The sequence below is a fragment of the Calliopsis andreniformis genome, chromosome 5, assembly GCF_051401765.1.
Source record: "Calliopsis andreniformis isolate RMS-2024a chromosome 5, iyCalAndr_principal, whole genome shotgun sequence".
NCBI classification, from domain to species: domain Eukaryota; kingdom Metazoa; phylum Arthropoda; class Insecta; order Hymenoptera; family Andrenidae; genus Calliopsis; species Calliopsis andreniformis.
In genome coordinates this window covers 12,045,981-12,063,116 of record NC_135066.1, presented here as the reverse complement: position 1 = coordinate 12,063,116, position 17,136 = coordinate 12,045,981, and the positions used below count along the sequence as shown (strand labels likewise).

General features: G+C 41.1%; 1 protein-coding gene across 1 annotated transcript in view; it reads right to left on the bottom strand.

The window, feature by feature from the left end:
* Positions 1 to 16,843, bottom strand: part of Ptc (protein patched) — a 52,951-nt gene extending 36,108 nt beyond the window's left edge. Inside the window, exons 1-2 of the mRNA XM_076378258.1 lie at positions 16,553 to 16,843; positions 731 to 923 (exon numbers count right to left, since the gene is read on the bottom strand). Of these exons, the coding sequence (XP_076234373.1) occupies positions 731 to 923; positions 16,553 to 16,771 (412 nt within the window). The 5' untranslated portion in view covers positions 16,772 to 16,843. The remainder of the gene's footprint in view (positions 1 to 730; positions 924 to 16,552) is intronic.
* Positions 16,844 to 17,136: the final 293 nt, after the last annotated feature.

Sequence of the window (17,136 nt, the reverse complement as noted above, 5' to 3'; positions counted from 1 at the left end):
AGATTCTAAATAATCCTCTGTGATCAATGCTGTCTAGGTGGCGTCATAGTGGCTTTACAATGGTTAATGTTCTAGCACTAAAGGCGATTATAAGCAGCTGTTATTTCTCTTTTATTATTTGTTATACTTTATTTTACTCATGGTGGATTAGGGTGTACTGTAGTGAAACTATGTATTAGTAACGAGATTCTGCTGGGATAGATTCGTGTCCAATTAGTGCTCCACGGGATAAACATGGTTTACTTACTATAATTTTATAGTAGAATGTAAGTTAACGTTTCCATGAAAAAGCTTATTAACATTTTGAGTGCCACATTATTCAAACATGGTTACAGTTTGCGTATAATTATGAAAAATTAGAGGAGTCACTTGAAGAAAAGGAGTACTAGAAGCTATAAAAATGAATTAAGAGGAATTTTAATTAAAATTAGAATCACTGCGCATATAATAGAATTTTTAGCGAATATAGCGAGTAAAGTGTAATACTTGGGATAGACAATTAAGTTTTCTTTGAATTATGACGTCACTCAGTTCTACAAACGATACCTCTAATGATTTCCTGATAAACTTCTTATATTTTTTCTATAACACTGTCTACATACTTAGTGATGTTAGTATTTAATGAAAAATAATATCCACTCCTACATGTCAATGACTTTGAAGAGTCTAAGAATATTGAGAGATAAAAGAGAGAGTGATTTAGAAAATGAAACTTGGATAACACACTTACCTTGAACCCAAAGCTGCTCGACCTTGCTGTGAACTTGAGCGGACTTGAGGGCAACGCAGAACGTAGCCAAAGCGACGATCGCGAGGAAGAGGACCTTGCCTGCGTGCCTCTGCAGGAAGTAGCCCAGCTGACTCAGCTGATCCTGCAGCCTTGCCCTGATCCACACCGCAGACCTCTGACCTTCCGCTTTGCCCTGAACAAAGCAAACGTCAACTTTAACTATCTCTTCTAGAGAAGACAATAAAATATAAAAAATCTGTTTCATGGTAGCATCAAATGGTTGTTTTATAACTACTTTATTTTCAAATCTAATTATGAAATGGTACCTACATAATATAAAATTACAGGGATCAAATGCTGTTTAGTCGTAATGATATTTAGTATCAGAAACAAGAGTGAGTAGTAGAAGAATTTTGAGTAAAAGCTTTTTAGAGTTAAATTTGAGAGGTACGTTTAAAATCAGGGAAAATTAGGGACTAAAATAGAGTTTGAAATGGCATCGTTCGAATAATTCTATCATCAGAGCAACTTTCCATCAACTCTATTTCTCAATTCAAATTAACGAGTTTGCATGCTTCCTGAACGATTTCAAGATCACCGCCTACGATTTTTAAGAAAATGAACAGATCTGGACGATTAAAGGGGGGCAGACGCAGAACAGCAGCCCGAGCATTTTAAATTGGCCGCGTGGGCTTTGACGATGATAAGTAGCTGACCGCGGGTTGTACGTACTAACGTGTACATACTACCTTTTAACTGAGAGGAGCAGGCGGGAATGAAGGAAATACGAGAGGAAGAGATGGCGAAGCAGAGACAGGAGCGACGACGAATAAAACACTTGGAGCAAGGACGTCGATTATGAAAATTAAAAGAAGGTGAGAAAATTAAGAAGAAGAGATACAGAAGAAAAACAGCTAAAACGTGAAATAATGAAAAATGAAATATGATGTCAGAAATTCTTGCAGAAAATGAAGAAATACTGGCTAAAAAAACTCGAAGTCACTAATAACAAACTTGTACCTCTCACATAAAACACACTTAAAAAACCAATAGTCACTTAGATGAGCACCCACCACAAGGAGCTACCACAAAACACACAGTCAATCACTAGCTTCAAACGAGTTCAACAATCCTGACATAAAAAATCTTACTACCCATCATTATTACCACATCCACCAAAGAACACTCCCCTCTATTCATCTCCGTACATAACACAAATTATTCACAGCCATCCAAATAAAACGATCTTCGCCAGAACCCCTTTCAAAAACCGACAGCCATAACTGTTAACCGCAACAACAGTTAAAGCAACATTACTCCTCAAAAAGTATTTCTGAGCAACATTGCCCCGATGGGATGGGGCGGAGGATTCAAAAGCAGAAGACACTCGCAAAAGAGCGAGAAGCGGGTGAAAAGAAAAGAAAAGACAGGGAGGCAAGCTAGAGAGAGGAAGAGGGGTAGGAAGAAAACGGAGAGGCAGAGAAGAAGAGGAAGGAAGGAGAGGATGGAAGGGAGAGGAACGGTCGCAACATTGCGAGCGGCAACGTTGCACACTACCTGGTGGCCGGTCTGACAATGTGCACCGGGGACCACCCGCAACAATACCTATCTTTCCTGGCCGACAGGGAAAGAGAGACGGAGAAGGAAGGACGCGGAGAGACACGGATCAGAAGGGAATCGAGCTCTCGGGGAGAAAAGGAGCGGAGGCTTTTCTTCTCTGGTCTACGCCGCCGATGCTGTCGCTGCGTCTTCGTGGGTTGCCTCCTTCGAGTACAGTTAGAGCAGTGAGAGCTTCGTCGAGGGGGCAGGGAGGAGGGGGGATGGAGCGAGCAGTCAGCGCCGAGCACGATAGAGAAGATACAGATGAAAATACAGATTATACACGCTTACGTATCTCGGGGGCGGTAGCAGGGCGTCGAGTATCGGATAGCAAGGTTTTCCAGCCAATTAACTCTGGTGCCGCGGACTCGCGGCTCCACGGGTTCTTGGGGGGTAACTCTAGACGTGCGGACAATCCTCGTCGGCCACATGGTCCCTGAGGAACTCTGCCCCCTCTGTCTTTATACCGCCGATGAACACTACTATGGACGCGTGTTCACTCCTGACGGGATTTGTACTGGTGACTAGGTGAGCTCGAGGAAAGTTCAGGTGTGATGTCGTGCTGAGTGACCCTCATTAGGATTGAGGAGTTCAGAATCGTGTACGGTGTCTCGTGGGTTCTTTTGTGGGGACAATATACGTGTGTATGTTCATTTTGTGGTATTCTAGGTCATATGTGAAGTACTTAGGAGATGGATGGTGCTGGTAATTATGAAAATGGTCGTACATCAAGAATCTGAAGAAGTAAAATTTGTCACTTATTTTATAACGTAAATCAAGGCAGTACTAAATAGGTAATGAATTCAACTTTTTCAGATTTTTTACTTAGACCACTTTCATAATTACTTGCACAAATGTACTTTCAATTTCTTTTTTAATTCTTTGTGTTTTATGTTATGTGAGTTTTAGTTTTTATTGGGATTTTTAATGTAGATATCCTTAGATTACTAACGTAATATTTTTGCCAAATATAAGTATTCATATTGGAATACTTATTATTTTGTTTTGATTTTGCTTTCATTCTTGGTTTTTGTTTCGATAATAGTTAAGATATGAATCTCAGCGTTTCTGTGCATATGGGTGCAGGGTGTTTATGGAAATTTTAATGCACTACCATCTCTTGTGCCGTTTATCGTAGATTATCGACAATTAACGTGAATATACCACCGTCATTAATCTCGATTGACCTTTTACTTGCTCCTCCTCTTCTAAACGTCTTAAGCCATTTTCAAGTGATGCGTCCATTGATCATACTGTCATCGTACGCATCACAGACATTCCTAGCTACTGGCTTGCATTGCTTTATTTGCCATACTTTGCATCAAATTTTAGACGGAATTTTAGGTATTCAATAGAGTTTAAAAGCTGCTTAAAATATTCGAAACTGTTCTTTTTCTTGTTATTTTCCTGCTTCCAGTTAGACATATTCGCCAGATGATAATTTCACTTGAATCATCAATGATTCATTGATCTTTGATCTTTTGTTACAATACATTATGATATTAGTGGATAAACTTCATCATTACAGAAGCTAGATCTTATCTGTTAGAAATATTCGAGAGTCGCTTCCTTTTTTAAAATACAATATTTCATACATGTAGGTATATACTAATTATATTAGGGTTCTTTAAAAGTCTGAACCAATATCAATTAATTGATAATTAATTTTCAAAATATTTTTCTTCATTATGTATAACTTTCTGTTACTTTTCGTAATTGTTTTGACATCTGTTTTCTAAAAAAGAAAAGTGTGTTCGACAACAGGTGACAAAAATTTGAGAAATGATTTTCCATGCCAAAATAAAACGACAATCAAGAATACTGAACTTGCGTTTGAGGCTTCATTTCTGAGTTATTAATTGTTAAAAATACACCTAAAATGTGCGTGAAATGTGTCTGACTTGAGAATTTATTCTACTGCCAACGCGCAGTGCTGGTCAGACGCAATGATACCAGTGGAGTAAGTTCCTAAGTCAGACATTTTGCGAGTATTACAAGTGTAACTTTATAACTTGTATAACCTCATTGATAACAAATTTAAATTCCTACAGTATTAATAAATTTTAGAAATGAATTTTCATAGAATTTCTAAGACCTCAATTGATTTAAATTATGAATTATATCGAGGCAATACACATAATAATAAAACACTAACAAATATTGACTGTCTGAAAGTCCCTTAAGGACCGATAAAAATACCAGTAAGTTTCTAGCAAGTGAGTACATTAAAACCAACTGATCATGTACCTATTAGGTGCTCCTTTGGCACCTCTGTACGTTCATAGAATCACCTTCATAGCCATCCGAGCACATCAAAAGCGGAGGAGAAAATCGCAAAGTAACTTATTATTCAATTGAATACAACCCTGATCGACAGATATGCGGCTCTTGATTGAATCTTAACCCGAAGTTAAAGGGCAACTTGATATTTCACGATCTTATCTCAGATCGAAAGAGCGCGATGCCAATCCACGGAAAGGAACAAGACATATCGCGACGGAATTCTGTCGAGTCAGCCCCTCCTTCGTGACCCTGCCACTCCTCGCGTGGTTTGCACGCAAAGAAAATCAGAAAGACCGAACCCCATAATTCATTCTACTGCAAGCATGTTTAACCTGTAGTTTCTTTTTCAAACTTACTGCTAGATTGACTAAAGGTGTCGATAAAGAGATCAATTTACTTAGCAGTTACGCGACATCTGTGACTGCCAAACTAATCCTAAGTATCCTACAATAATCAAGCAACGTGTAAAACCACATGCTCCAGATCCTTCGTACAGAACGTTGTTGACCATTGTAATAAGTGTGTGCACGTACCTTGAGTCGACTTATGCCCATTAAAGTCCCGACAGTTAAGAATTCTCAACGAAAGTGTGACATACACAGAACCTGGGCTAAGTAAGACCACAGAGAGAAACATAGAAAGTACTCGAAGTGCATTGCAACAGTATCGAGTGCTCGTCGCTAGATCAGCAACGTCGGTGGAGGTCGGTGAAACGAGCGGCGTGACGCGTCCCTGCTCGCCCAGACGATTTTAAATCCGCGAACGGAGGGGAGGGTAGGGGAGGGAAACGTCCTCCTTCTTCCCTGGTCCCTTGGCGCGCTTAACGAATTTATGTTATTCGTACTTTTAATGTTTTTTACGACGAGAGACACGAGGTCCGCGAGGAGATAGCAGACGGCATAACAGGATCTTATGTCAACGACGGTGGTCCCCGCGCCACGAGGTTGTAATATGTAGATATTGCCCGCCACGAGAAACCCCATAAGGCCCGCGGGGACCACTTACGGGAAAAAGGGGGAATTCCTCCTTCTCTTCGCTGGCCTCTCTACTTCTCCCGCACGTACGCGAGCTATATAGACGTCTCGAGGAGCGACTCGTGGCGTCTCCGCTTCCTTTTTCTCCCTTTTACCCCGGGGCTCCCTCTCTCTACTGCCTTCGTCCTTCTCGCGCCTTCCCTTTCGGTTTCTTCGGCGATCGCGAGGCGGTTCGCGAAAATTCGACCGCGTTCCTCGACTCGAGAGTAAGGAATGTACACAGTTCGTTTGCTGGAAGAGTGACGCACCTCAGAAGTTGTCCGTTTCTAGATAATTGCGGAAATTGACTTTAACCCTTAACTGGTAGGGTGGGTTTGCAGTATTTATACTCTCACTTTTAATATCTGTTGCATGAAATATCGGTGCGTTATTTATACGTAATGATGAACTGGAGAGCAGTGAATTCTTTGTGTACTATTATTAACTATTTTCGAAAAAGCAATTGCACTAGTTCTACTATATTATGTTATGATACTGACACCATACTAGTTGAGAGTTAACCCATTCGTACTGTGAGTGTTCAATGTTTTTCAGGGTCTTTTATTTATTCAAATGTATCTTTCTTGATAACAAAACAGAATAACATTTCATAGGTCAGTGATACATTTAACACAATTAGATTACATAACTCTTTACTTCAATCTTGTTGACATCAATATCGCTCGTGTCCAACGAGAAAAAATATTGACAGTAAAATAATTACACTAATAATTACATATTAAAGTGACAAGTTCATCATTCTACCCTATGAGACTTATCTGGTTAAATAATATCGAAATAAAACTGAGACATCAACTTTATTTTAAAGCACTACGTGATATTCAATTCTACTTCCGGATATCTTTAAAAATCTCATCTACTATGGATGAGCTTCGGAAATTGCTGTGGCCCACGGATTAAAAATAGTTATTCCTCGAATATTTTAATATAGTATCAGGTCTGGCCTCAGAAAACCTTAATCCAGTCCTGCTTGCATTACCTAATATCTACTTACTAACATCTACTTACGTAAAAATAACGTAATAAGCATGACAAGGAAAGTCAGCATACATTAGCGATAGAAACAGAAACATTGGCCATCTCACACAACCTAATGTCTTACCCCAACCTAGCGCGTGGAGGGAACGACATATGGGATTTCAGTGTAGGTGGACACCTACATGGGTGGGTGGAAGATGCCCCTATCGTTGAGGATTGTCCAGGCGTTGGGGAGACATCAGCGGAAGAGAATTCCCAATGGAGCATTCGGAGTTATTTCCTTACGGGAGGTAGGTGCCGTGAAAAAAGGCTACACATGACGACGGATGGGGGAGGGGAGGAGGGGGTGGCTGGAGTAAAAGGCTGGTGCTTCTTTGTACGCGCGGATACATGTGACTCGCTGGATAAACGAATAGGTTCTTGCGGTAGGTACGGCTCGAAAGTCTCGGCAAGAAACTCGATCCGACTGGCGCTCTAATCGGCCGAAGAATTCCACCCGGCGATGCCTATTCCCGAAGGGTATCGGTTGGATTCCAGTAACGAGCTTCCACCACGAGCCAGCCACCGCGGCACAGGTAAGAACGGAGCCATTCGCCGCTACGCGGGCTCGCGCTTCCTGTTTGATGCGCGACTCGCATCGAGAGAGAGAGAGAGAGAGAGAGAGCCGCGCCGTGCGTGATTAATGGCTGGGACAGGGCTTGTTCGAGCGCGCTTAATAAGTGGCGAGACGATTTACTTCTAAATGCAAACTGTGATCGAGCGAGGGGATTGCGGCTCTTGGAAGCGGGGAGGGTTACTTGGGGGATGGTGAGAGTGAATGGTGATGAGGCTTGGGGCTAATTCAATTACAGAAGTCTTCTCCATCTGAAGTAAGGTAAATGCTCTAGTGGCTGACTATGTTTCAATACCAAAATACTAACTGATTTTATTTAATTTTAAGTATGAATTTTAATGTGGATTAGTATAGGGTGATGAGTTCATCTGAAAACCATATTCGTAATGTCATGGATTAATATGTATTTTTGAATGGGCATTTGCTAATTTGTAGAACTGATCAAATTGAATACATGAGTTATAGATACCTGTCTCCTCTTCAAGTCACTTAAAGCATAGAAGATTCGAAAATATAGAACTTTAAAAATTCAAATATTTACAAACTTGAAATTGTCAAGTCTGAATCACTGGATGTGATCCCTTTAAAAATATACACTCGAATAGATTACCAGAGCTTTTACATCAACCCTCGTTCCATCATACCACAAATTCCACGACGCAACAAATAAACCACCCAGACAACGGCCACAGTAAACCCGATAAATCATCGAAGTCGATTTCCTCAAACTCCCCTTGGAAGAAAAACCACGTTCGCCTCATTCCCATTCAGAGAGCCACCCCTCGCCTCCTGGTTCCCGGTAACAAATTACGTCCCACCCCATGCAAGGTGCAATTTGCATTATTTGAAAGATGGCTCGGCGGTAATGTTTACCTTGAACTTCTCCGGTAGTATTGGAGAGCTTAATGAGCGGCAGGGTCATTTGGGTGGCTAATCCTTTAATCATTCTGCCCACTATGTGTTTTCGTAATACGCCTCGCGAAACGAGGAGGAAAGCCGAGCCATCAGCAGAGGCCCTAAGGGGCCAAAGTACTAATTTCATAATTGTCGGCCCCTCGAGGACACTGGCGTAGTTGCGTCTCGGAATATCCGCGGCTCTCAGCGATAGGCAGGCGCATCAATCAGGTACTGACCCTGCGCAAACGGGCCCTGGCTGAAGGGATTCGGCCCGAGCGAGGGGCGTGTTATCCCTCAGAGAGGATGAAAGGGACGGGACCGACAGGACGTTCTGGAGTTCCATCCATTTCGTTCTCTGACTTCTTCCGTCGACCTTTACGCCGGATTTACGCCATTAAGGCCCCTTGACGATTCGTCTGTTCCGCGTTTCTCCTCAGTTTCGCCGCGAAAATCGTCCCCTTTATTCCCTTTTGCTCGGTTCGCCGACCTGGCTCGGTCGGATTCGACAGTCCTAACGAGAATAGCCGATGAAAGGCAACTGTGGACCATCGCGTATCGAAAGGCACTATGGCCAACTGTCTGTAAACTTTTCGGGGATCGACAGAGGAGTGTTTGTCCAAACGCTGGCGCGCGCTTTTTGTACGCTGGGACGAGGCGGCTGGGTGCAAAACGAGGCAACGTTATTCGTTATGGGTCTTCTTTCCATTTTTTCCTTTTGGAGATTATTGGGATCATGGGAGTGTTAAAACATTGTTGGCTGAATGTATTGTATTAGGTGGAATTTCTGTTTTACTTTTCGGAGTATTGTGACTAGTGTAGAGCTCCACTGACAAGATGAGTCCTGGCCATAATACAGATCTATTGTTTTGGGGGTAATCTCGTCAGAGAAACATAGAACTTGATAAGATATTAACAACAAATAATTAGACACTCCAGTTTGTAAACCTTCTTCAAGCTCTTAAATATTGAGATAGGTATAAAAAATTTTAATTTTCATATTCTTAAATCTGCACTGAATAATTTTAATTATTATTATCTCGTAAGCTATTGTCAGTATGCTCCAATAAGGGATACTGATAGGAAGTATTATTGAAGTAAATTTTTCAAGTTTACTATTGGCCATATTTTTTAGAGAGAGTTGACTTGATCAGTTTGTCTTCTAAAAGGCTCAGATTAAGATTAGAGAAGTCCTACGTAATAAAACGAGAAATTGTCAGTGAAAATCGCTGGTGTATGAGTTTCTAAGCGTACCCTGCGAGGCAGCGTCGTCAAGGAAAGGCGGTGCTCTCTGCTCGGCATCGCCTCCACCCTCTGGACGTTTACGAGGCCCTCTTTCGTAGGTATTATTAGTGTAAAAGCCTCACACGTAGCGTCGGTGCCCTTTAATCTCAGCCGAACGGACGGGGCCGACGCAACGTGCGTGAATGTACAGCATTGTGCTCGGGGACCAAGGGGATCTCAGCTGCCAGAAATTAAGAGGCGATTATAAAATAGTACGGCACTTTGACTTTGTCCTTATCTTTCATCTGGCCGCGGTCCCATGAGTGTTCTCGTTGTCCTACGACTCTTTGAAACGGGATCGCCTATTCATTGTCTATTCAATCGACAAGCACGGGGATGAAAGTTAGAGATTGGTTATTGACACTGTGCTGGTTCAGAGGAATGAGAGAAAATTTATTCTGGCTTAAATTGTCTAGCATTTTATGTACAGGAAAATGCAACAGTACTTAGTATCGTTAAAGAAGAGAACAGAATGAACATTATTTAATATTAATTGTATTTAATATTAATTCTCTGAGCAAATTTCATTCTTATACGAGAAATGGTTATGTACTCATTTCAGAGTAGGAATTCTCTAGACGGATGCTCTAAAAATTTAACATTTTTTAATGAGTAGGTTAGAGATACAGAGTACAGTTGATCAATAGAAAAATTCATAGTTTAAAATAAAACCTAGTTTTCGAAAAATCAATTTACTTTTCATTAACAAGAACTTTATTATATCAGTAACGTGCTAATACCTGCTTCAATATTGAGTACATGTGTAACTCTGGTTAATTAAATATAAGAACCACCCTACTACTATCATTATGTCTTATCAGAAAGAACCTTTTTCACTGAACCTGTATCAAGCACTAACACTCTCCTCAAATATTAAAAAAAAGTATTTGAGATTTCACAATATCAATTATACTACAGTTTCATAAGTCATAAGATGTGTCTCTAATTTGTCTCGAAGTGAAGTTAGAGACCAAGTCAGATTCTTTAAATCGGCAAAATAGTATTCACGCAGAGGAGAAAGGGGTTTCAGGTGCTCCTTTCTGGTTATGCTAAAACGGAAGAAAATATGATACAATGAATAGGTAATGAGATGGATGCGATGGTTGCTCAATGTTTATAAGAAATTCGATCAGACGGTTGCATATGAGCGAACGGTTGCACACAGATGGTGGGTGCAGAAGGTCGAGGTCGTTGCCTGTAACTGAATCATCCTCGAGGACAGTAAATAAATTGGAGTAAATGGACTCTCACGATGATGCATACGCCTGCACGCGTGAACAGGTGCATAAATACAATCGATGCATGCAACCTGCAACAAATTACACGCACTTCCGGTCTATCTGTTACCAAGATCAAGGTTACTCACTTTGGAAGAATCGTGTTCCTCGGAAATTTAAACACTAACAAATGGGAGTCGAAGATATTCTATTTATAAGAATGTATTAAAAAAGAGATAAGGTAGAGTTTTTTTTTAGCAGAATTGAAGACAAATTGAAGATATCTTCTTTTGTAAATAGCGATGGGACTTTAATACATTTGCAAATTTTTTAAAAAAATGGGGATTCAAGTCAATTTTCATATTGACTTGAAAGCTGAAGCTGATGGTGCATTCTCTATGAACTTTTGCATGGTACTACATGGTAAAATAAATTAAGCTAGAATTGTTAAATAATCACTTCTACAAATTCAAACGATATTCACAATCCAGCCATAACAAATCCAGTAAGGAGAACAATTACTTTACTGTACTTTATCCATTAAAAATAAGACTATCGCTTAACCTGAGTGGAAAGCTCAACTTGCACCGAAAACGGTACACGTGACATATAACACGTTAACAAAAGTTGTAAATCTAAAATGTTAATCATTTAATCAAAAACAGAAAAACACTAACCACAGACCAAATCTGCAGTCAGACAGCAAAAACTCATGCCATGATTTTCTAATTTTTCAGCATAGCGATTGTACAGTTAAATACAGTAGGTAAACCCACGTGTCATGACTTACCACCTTCCTCTTTTCCCAAACTACATACCCAATACAAAGGTATCATCTTTTCCAAACTAATAGACCTCGACTAAATACGTAAGAAAGAGTACACACCTCGATTTCGAAAGCAAAAAGTGACACATCAGGTTCTGGAACCTGACTAAAGAAACGCTCAAGAACCGAGAAAACTCTGGATCACGAAAATATTCAAATACTCCCGCCGCCGCTCCATCGCACAAATCCCCGCGTCTGAAGGGTTAACAGGCGCGGTGCACGCGTGCACGAGCATGCATGCGCAGCATCGTTAAGGGCAGTGCCCGTGAGACGCTGGGACTGACTCATCCGACATGAACGCCAGGCGCAGAGCGCGCGCGTCTCTCTCCTCTCCCTTTTGAGCACGGCAAGAAAAGTGGACCGTCGACCCCGAATTTCTTCTTTTTTTCCTCCCCGTAACGCCGGCTGGTCCACTGTCACCACCTCCCACCGCCACCTCCGCCGTCGCCGCTGTCGCCGTCGGCGGTGGCACCGTAATTGTGCAATCGCGTAAAACGATAAAATGGGAGCGAGAAGCGGCCCGCGATCGGTCCGCTTTATTCGCGCCGATCGCCCTGGGTGGCGCGTCTCGTGCTCCCTTCGCGTACGTAATCCCCTCGTGTATTCTTGCTCCTATCGCTCCTCTCTCGCTCGTTCTCGCGTATTCTTGCTCCTATCGCTCCGCTCTCGTTCATTCTCGTGCCTTCGAGAGCTCCGCGGCGTCCTACTCGTATTTTTAGACCCAGTCGAGCTTTTCTCCCGCGACTTTTTCTCCTTTGCCGACGACTGCGTTGTGTGGTCGCAGCTCGGTGCTTGGGGAGCACAGGTGACAGCGTCTAGGGATCGTTGGGGGAAGATAAACGAAATTACCAAGTGGGGGTTCGTTGTTAGAACGGGGAGTGGACTGGGTGGGATCAACACTTTGCAGATTTTTGAGGCAGTTTTATACACGGTAGTGTAGCAGTATTTGGACACTTTCATGTTATTGGATATATATAAAATACACTTGAAGGACAATTCTGCAATATAGTTTTGGCTATACAGGGTGATCAAATTATTTGGAAATCCTCCGATTTATTCTAAATGCTGCCAACGTCGATTAGAGGGTTTCTGTGGTACACTTTTCAGAGCTGAGAAAGAACTCAGCAGTCATTTCATTTTAAATATTCTTCCAACTAAGGTAAATGATATTTTTTTAATGTTTCTTTAGTTTAGATGAAGAAAAAACATTTGTTATAATGCTTGCCGAATTCGTCTCAATATCCGCTAAAAGATGAGTGTAAAAAAAATTATAAGTTTGTCCACAAGAAACTAAAGATGACCTTGAAAACTCTGGAAAAAGGGTTAAAAACAAATTTGGTACAATCATCTTAAAGCTCTCTTTAAACCATGTTATAATAATCAAAGAATTTCAAATTGAACCAGCAGTAAAATAATCTAAGCTAATCACATTTCGTGGTCCATCCTTATATCCATAATTGACACTATTTTAAGCGATAGAATTTTATTCAATTATAATTGTATGTAACAGTTATTTGAACAGGGTGCAAGGGTTAAACACACTGGATTTAGTTTATTCAACAGCTTCAAAGAATGACGAACCAACCAGTGTGCATGATGAGCCGGATGCACCCTCGCGACATTCGTTTCTGGGACATTCGCGAATGTGGGGGGCTTACGGAGAAACTGGTTTCCAGCAATCAGGGAAAGAAATTGCTAATTGGAATCCTCGGAAGAAATGTGGAAACAGAAGAGACGTTTCCTACTTTATGCTGGTTCCCAGATAATCCTCACACCCTGCCCGCCAATTCGATCGAACTCGTTCTCCTCAATGGGGAACGAAAGGAAACACTTTGCGTTCCCTGCGTAATGCATTACTCTGCATCGCTCGCGTAGACCAAAATACTTATACTTGTCTCACGTTTCATAACCAGTTTTATTTCACCGAATGGCGACATTGTGTCTTGTTTGTAAGCTACGCAACTTCCGAGTTCAAAAATATTTGCTTTCAGATAGCCACGGGGAAATTGTTATTCATTTCAATGTAATTCGAGTATAAGAGCCCTGGCTGATTAAATCAGAATTTAAGTATAGTTGAAAGTAGAAGCAGTATGAAGGGATAGTTTTTGGTAGGTCAGAAAAGGAGACGTGGAAATAATTTTTATGAGACACACTCATAGATATAGCGTGAATCAAAAAGTATTTGCATTTCGAGTTTTTGTGTAATAACATTACATAGAAAAATAGTATAGTAGAGATTGTTTTGTTTCATAAGATATAAGATATTCTCGATAAAATCGAATTGATCGAAACTGTAGAACAAAATCTCTCGCAAATATAGGTTCTGTTCCTTTTACTTAAAAGTAAAAATCCTCAACATTCCAACTCCACCAGGTCGTTTTGAAGCTAGGTGAAACAGAGGTCCACGAAAATGGGAAATGAGACAGCGAGTTTGAGATGGAACTTAACGACAGAAGGTGTTTGAGCCGCGCCAGGGGTGGCCTGTGGTTCCGAGAAAAACCGAGGAAAAGGCCTGCCGCCGAAAGCCCTGCAAGGCTCTCTCTCCCTTGGGTCCGTCTCGAAAGGTGATAGCCCCCTGGTTCACGTGCCACGCACATTTTGCCTGGTATTCGAGATGGAAAGATCACAGGGGACGATCTTCGTGTCGCAAGACTGCTTTCTCGAGAGATCACTGCTCCTAGGGCCTCAGTTTATAAACTGGAAGGAAGACGCATTGCCATCACAAGGGAAGGGGAAGTGAAGAGAGAATTTTCGAGTTGTAAATCATTATTTCTATCTACAAGTGTGGCTATACTGTATTCAGCATTTGTTTTAGGTTGTTTCAGGGGCTTTCTTTTCTTCCATGCACTTGTAGAAGTTTATTTAATTTGCTAACTAAAGAGAGGAAAATTTGTTTTAGAATCCCTTAAAACCTAAGGACTACATAAGTATATGTTAAATTGTAAAGTGAAACAAAAATTTTTATTGTTAGATTCTCGAGTAGAAGAAGTAAAAAATTTTCAGCCAAATTTCTCACAAAATGTATTTTTTAAAATGGTGATTGGTTTTTAAATCTTTCTTCACGAATAATTACTGTAACCTAATTTAGAGGAAAAAATGCTCGACCTGGGCCAGAATGGTCAAAAGTCAAGGAAGAAGGTGGCACTTTCGAAAGTTACGAAGGGAAAAAGTTTGAGAACCAGTGGGCCTAGAGATGCCTTTGGTAAAGCAGGAGGCCCGTGTCGCTGGAAACGAGAAGGGTGTGTATTCCTTGGCAGGAAGTCGGTCCTTCGTCGATCTATACCTCAGCCTTCCTTCTGTCTCTCCTACGACGCTACTCCCGTTCACCCTGGTCCTCTCTCAGACGCTCTCACCTTCGAAAACACGTCCAAGGGACCACCCGCGTGTGTGAAAGTTTACAGCTAGGCTGCTGGGGAATTTAGAGAGGCGAGCTCGTGAAAAGGGTACTTCAATGTGCGCGCAATGAAACTTCATAGCTTTTCGCGTTAGTCATAAAGCATTGTTCTCAGCGCTTCATGGAGTCAGCTCAGAGATAACAGCGACAGCTGTTTGTAAACTGCGATTCTTTATGGATTTATGGGAAATTTCAATAGGCAGAAAAGTACAGAATTGTGCAAACATGCAGAAAATATCGATAGTTAAATCAAATCTGATATTCGGATGGTAAAATAAATTTTGAATTAGGCTCCACTTCTCTAAGTATATTTAATAAAATAGGAATAACTATTAGAGACTTTTCTCGCGGTATGTTGCGAAAAATAAAAGAAAAAAAGCGCGAGGATAGTTGTAATCAATGTAATATACATTCTTGTATGAAAATACAATCTACACTATTTTCTATGATAGAAATTTATTTGATTATACTTCTGTGTGACAGTTATTTGAACAGTGTATGAGGGTGACATGGTATTTACTCTGCTGCTTCAGAATCTTAGTTTCGGAAAGGGTGTTTCTATTGCATCTACCGAGGTCACTTCAAGGTCGCGTTCGTGAAGAGCATCTTGACAGAACTGTAGTCTTTAACCTATTTAGGGTAACGAGCAGTATTTTATTATTATTAATATTTAAATGTAGATTTGTAAGAGTAAATCATAAATACTCGTAAACAGACTTACATTACAATAAATACAAATAATTACATATTAGACTAGGGAAATTAAAAATTGTTTCGCTTTTTCCAAAGAAACTGCCATACTTATGTAAAGTATTTGAAATACAGTGAAAGAAGTGCATTCCTTTCTACTAGTCTTCAGAAAAGATTATAGTTTGAGGGGAAACAAATCATTCAACTGCAATCACGACTGTAATTAAACTGTATTCACGACCTCACGAACACCGACACACAATTCTTCCGCCATTTTTCGTGGAATCGGTAATAAGCTTAGGTCAAATACCAATAGTAAATGCAGTTGTTAGTAAGCTAACGATATAGTTTATCTGTAATTTGCATCGAATTTATACCCTTATCTAGTCTCACGGATGACCGCAGCAGCTCGAAAGGACTCACGAAGTGGCATGCGATCGCGCTATTATCTATGTTTAGTTAGCGTAACTGACCGAACGAGACAGGCGATGGTCGTACAACTAGCAGAGATCGTGTATTTCATCGATTAGATACCTCACGAGAACAAGTTAACCGACGATCTAAACGCCAATCGTAAGAAACATCTGCCTCCAGCAGGAATGCATCACTCTTACTCCTGTATTTTTTCAATTACGTAAATAATGGGCAAATTAACCCCATGCCGAGGGATCGTTCAGTCTTTTAACAAACTTTTCTCACGTTAGTACTAGAATTTTTGAGAATGAAATTATACATTCTGGGACAAAGCATCAATTGTATATAAATTCTTTCTCTTTCTCATTTTTGTGTTTCTAGAAATTTCATTTTCTTATACTTAATTTCTGGCGATCATTTCAGTTCTCTCAAATTTCATTTATGGTAAAGTTTACAGACTCTTTCTCAATTTTGGAGTAACTGAAATTCTCTCAAACTTAAATTCCAATGAATTCTAAGCCCACCAGTCTAACGTTCAGACTCCCATGTGTCCCATTTTCGACACCTGCAATCGTACATCAAATAACAGAACGTACCTTTTCGAGTTGATCCAACGCTATCGCCGCATCTGTCCAACTCGGCCTGATGTAAAGGTCCGACTCGTGCCGCTGTTTCGCATTCTCCACGCTGATTGTGACGTTCTTCTCGTGAACCTTCGACGTGCTTCCATTCTGCGAGGGCTGGGAACCTTGAAGGTACTGAGAACCGGAAGGGCGTCCCGCTAGGATCCCTGTGGGGCCGGACGCAGAAACCATGATCCGTCATGCATTCGCCCCGGCACGATTCTCAGTATGATTATTCGTAATATTACTCTCCACCGAGACCACCTCTTCGTCAGGCCTTTATTCCTCCTCCAATTCTGTTCTATCGCTGGATGCTAGGTCGCCAGGGGGGCAGGAACGTAGAAACCACGAGAACACCGTGACACGAAGGAAAATAGAGAACGATCTCACACTCACTGTTACCGCGTATGCACGTAATTCCCGCACGAACACATATCACAGCACAGTTTCGACGAAAATCAGTCCCCTCTGTTTACCGGCGCGGCTCATCGACGTGCCGTGTACGCGTGCGGCCAGCACAGTAATCGAAATTCGCGCACAAGGTACACACTAGCTGG